Consider the following 3,991-nt stretch of genomic DNA (forward strand, 5'->3'; position numbering starts at 1 on the left):
GGTTATTTTAACGGGCCGTTCGGTTTACGGGGTCGGCTAGATAGAGATGCTCTAATAGCAGATAATCAGAATCTTTTACTGCCTGATTGAATTGGCGTATGGGAGAGTCAAATACCCTTGTAAAATATACAGACTTTCATTGGACGTTTTTGTTTCTAGTTAAAAATCATCGGTATTATACACCTGTAAAATAAATACAGGTGTATAAAAATACACCTGACCCTTAGGCGGCGGCGCCATGGAGGTAGACGGAAACGGAGATGTATTGGCGGTGTCCCCTCGCCCCGCTTGCGGCAAGAAGCGGCCGCTTTCCCCCTCAATTTCTCCCAACGACGTTGCGGACTCGCCCAAGTCCACCACCAGCGACGAGGACGACAACCCCTGGGTGCTCAGCGACGACGAAGAGGAGGGTGAATACCACGGTAAGGCACTGTTTCCTCCGTAATGATGCGACGCTTCTGTTCTATACTTAGTTTAGATCCATGTGTATCCTGATGCAGTTGGCTCTCTGAATTGGAAACCAGTGCTTCTTGATCTAAGAAACTTCATCAAAAAGATTTATCCTGCAATATTAGATCTATGAGTATTTTTTTGCCGACTTAACTGCACCAACACCGTCACTGTTTGAATTTCAACCGAATACATTGCGTTGCTAACTGTTTGTGCGAAATTGAGACCTCGTTCAGTAGTTGAATCACTGTCTGTTGATATTTTCTTTGGGTAAACCTATGCCAGCTAATAAGTTTTAGGTATGTTGACATTTCAGTAACACAATACTGCCTTTTGGGGAAAATAATAAGCAGTAGTATTTGGTTACACACTCCCTTGATCTTAAACTAATAAATTATAAGTATCACAAATCATTTCATAGGCAGAGTTTCCTGACAAAACATTGGAAGTAACTTAAAATTTAGCTGGCTGTTCAAGTGGAGCTCATACTACCTTATTTTATTTCAGGTTGTTATCCTCCTGTAATTGGGTCTAAGTTTATGGAATCTAGCCATAGTGAAGATCCTACCTGATCTTCCAAGCTGCGAACATGTTTGTAATAATCACACTCTCTCTCTCTCTCTCTCTCTCTCTCTCTCTCTCACACACACACACACACACACACACACACACACTTGGTATTAATACTAATTTCCACTTCAAAAGAACATATATTTCTATGCATGTATACAGCCTTGTAGTCTGCAATTGATTTGGCAGCTAAGCTTCCTCAAGTGAAATCATACTTTTTCGAGGAATATTTCTCAAGTGATCCATCTAGCAATTGTGAACCATTTTAATTTTGGCTTCTAAATCAATGATATATGGTGCTCAATCTTTTTTTTTGTTGATTTGGTTAACGCATGATTTCGCGTGTAGGGACATACCGCCCTTTTACAGTTGATGATTTCCCACGGGTCAGCAGTGATGATGATGAGCAGAGAGTTGCGGTGTATTCGAATCCAGAGATTTCTATCCGAGGCCCAAGACCGATTAGAAGATTTCCAGCATTTAAGCCAGAAAGTCGGCATTCATGTGATGTAGAGTATCGACTTGCCGATGAATCTGAAAGTAAGTATTTTCTTAATTAAAAATCTGTCACAGAGATGCCCTGCAACAAATTATCATCTAGAGAGAAGTCCAAAGTTTCTCAGCTTAGGAAGAATTTTTGTTATGAGTACCAAGATATCTTGACGAGTGGTTCCACCATACACCAAACTTGATCCTCAATAAATGATGGAAAACCCTTGTGCATTACCTGTCGATTCTAGGAATTGAACCCGGGTGGTTAGATTTACCTGCTGTCAATTTTCACTGTTATGCTGTTCGTCTATTCAGATTGGCATCAAGTGATAGAAACTTGAGCATTTCCCCTTCCACCCCTAAATCCAAACTACTTTCCAGATCCCTCCTCTTCTCACACAGTTTGTTCACTTCTCAGTTCTTAGTCAATCCTTTGTGATAACAATAAACCAACAGCATTTGGTATTATATTTTCCAGAACTGAACCACTCTTGATGGAACAAACCAGTTTTTCTCTCATCATTTGTTCATGATTATAGATCTCTGATAATACCTCATGCTCTTTTTGTTAATTTTGCAGTCAGTTTCAGCAATGTTGGGACCGTTGATTGCTCACATAAGGGTCATTGCATGTCGATGGACTTGGTGCAGTTCATTGATCTCAAAATCGCTGGCTATCACCATACCCAGCCTGGATGTGCCAAAATATTTGGGTTTTTTGCCGCACGGGATCGGGTCGAACCTTTGCGCAATTATGTCTACAGGCGTGAAATTGACAATTATGAAGCTGTAACTGTGAAGCCAAAGACGGTAGTCTGACTATCAAACTTGCAACTTTCTACTGGCCTGCTTCTTTAATCATACTTACACTACACGTTCATGAGATGCAAGCACTGTATCGAAGAAATTGCTATATTTAGGCTTTATTCTGAAAGTCTGAGATACTCACCTGAGTGTGCGCTACAATATTTCAATAATATGCAGTTTAAAGGTACTAATTCACTGTTAGACGTGACACTTAATTATATCCAGACCAGACAGTTGTAGTGATTCCAGGCGGTCTACTGTAGTAATCACTAATTAAAGTACATGATGTCATGCCTGTTGATCCAAATTGTAGGGTATGGCACGTTTATCACTGACTAGCCCTGCTCGAGGTATTGGCATAAGGAGCCGTGTGCTGTTTGAATTCAAACTCTGTATATGTACTGAAGGCCCACCTGAAGATGGGCCCAAAGGCGACCTTATTATTGAAGGATGTACTGAATTCAGCAATATGTATGAAACAAAATCATCCATTCAAAATCGGCGTCTTTATGGGGACAAGTGTTCACTGGATGTCAAGTTTGCAGCGCTGGTTAATGCAGTCCAGGCATTCGTTGATGTTAAGATACTCCGTGCTCCTGATTGTGGCCTTAATCTGAATATCTATGCCAAGACCAGTGGATACGACGATGTGATTCGTCTCTACCAGGGAGTTGCGGAAGCTGGCTGCAAAATAAGTTCAGTTGTAGCCGTGGTGATACGCAGCTGCGTGTATCTTCGTATCGAAGGGACCCCCAAAGATGACGGGCTTTCTCAGAAGCTGCTCCCCTGTGGTGCATGGGAAGACAGATTCGACACTTGCTATCATGGAATAGTCGATAAAGTGGTGAATCTTGATGAATTTACCACGATTTTGGTGAAAATCACCTGGAGAACCTTGGAGTGACACGCAGCTTCCTATACAAATTACTCTAATATGTAGCTCGAACTTGGATTACTCGCTGCCTTGATGTTATGAGCACTCCACTTTGTTCCTGAACTAGAGTTATGTATCTGCAAACATTTATTTTATCTGATGTTTTGAAACAACTAGATGAGGCCCTACAGGCTGTACCGTCATTGATGTTGAAATTGGTTGAAGAATATTTCGGTGAGATTTAATTGTATAGAACATGAATACTTAGGCCCTGTTTGGAGCCATCCAGATTATATAATTCAGTTTTTATAATCTATTCTGTCTCCATATATGCTATAAATTATAAAATTAGATGGACAGATTATTAAAAACTTATAATTTACTCTACACTAGCTAAAATCATATTATGAATTGCTAATGATTCATTACCCTTGTAAAGTTGGAGATAATTACATTCCTATCACCGTCAATACAGAGGACAGACAGGTCATTATGCAATGTAAAACCTGAATTACAGTTTATATAATCTTGCCTCCAAACATGTTCATCTAAATTATTTTTATGAACTAGATTATAATCTATCTTCATAATCCAAATTATCATTGTTATGGATATGCAACTTGTATTTCCATGAGGCCATAGGCCGATATATACACACGTACAGGTGTGGAACATATGCAGGAAACCCCTTATATAACGGGATAAATATAAAGGGGTACATGATTTATATTATAACTCTAACACACACACACCCTCCCCCCTCCCTCAATCTCATGGTGGATGAACAACACAGAGTTT

At 40.0% G+C, this 3,991-nt stretch overlaps 1 protein-coding gene across 2 annotated transcripts; it reads left to right on the plus strand.

Moving 5' to 3' along the window:
- The first annotated feature begins 206 nt into the window (after window positions 1-206).
- On the plus strand, window positions 207-3,369 carry LOC123395420. 2 transcript variants are annotated; one of them, XM_045090412.1, is made up of 4 exons: window positions 207-422; window positions 1,369-1,560; window positions 2,093-2,322; window positions 2,633-3,369. In XM_045090412.1, exons 1-4 carry the CDS (start codon window positions 239-241, stop codon window positions 3,221-3,223), a joined length of 1,197 nt encoding a protein of 398 aa, XP_044946347.1. In that variant the 5' UTR covers window positions 207-238; the 3' UTR covers window positions 3,224-3,369. The 2 variants fall into 2 exon arrangements, 1 of the variants encoding a protein (XP_044946347.1); XR_006609721.1 differs by lacking the exons at window positions 2,093-2,322; window positions 2,633-3,369 and adding an exon at window positions 958-1,045 and having other exon boundaries at window positions 335-422; window positions 1,369-1,461.
- Window positions 3,370-3,991: the final 622 nt, after the last annotated feature.

This window comes from Hordeum vulgare, chromosome 5H (genome assembly GCF_904849725.1).
Source record: "Hordeum vulgare subsp. vulgare chromosome 5H, MorexV3_pseudomolecules_assembly, whole genome shotgun sequence".
Lineage (NCBI taxonomy): Eukaryota > Viridiplantae > Streptophyta > Magnoliopsida > Poales > Poaceae > Hordeum > Hordeum vulgare.

Coding starts and splice junctions, on each gene's coding strand:
- LOC123395420 (XM_045090412.1), top strand. CDS start 239: ATGGAGGTAGACGGAAACGGAGATGTATTGGCGGTGTCCCCTCGCCCC. Junction 1,561..2,092: donor ACTTGCCGATGAATCTGAAA/GTAAGTATTTTC, acceptor TTAATTTTGCAG/TCAGTTTCAGCAATGTTGGG. Junction 2,323..2,632: donor TAACTGTGAAGCCAAAGACG/GTAGTCTGACTA, acceptor TCCAAATTGTAG/GGTATGGCACGTTTATCACT.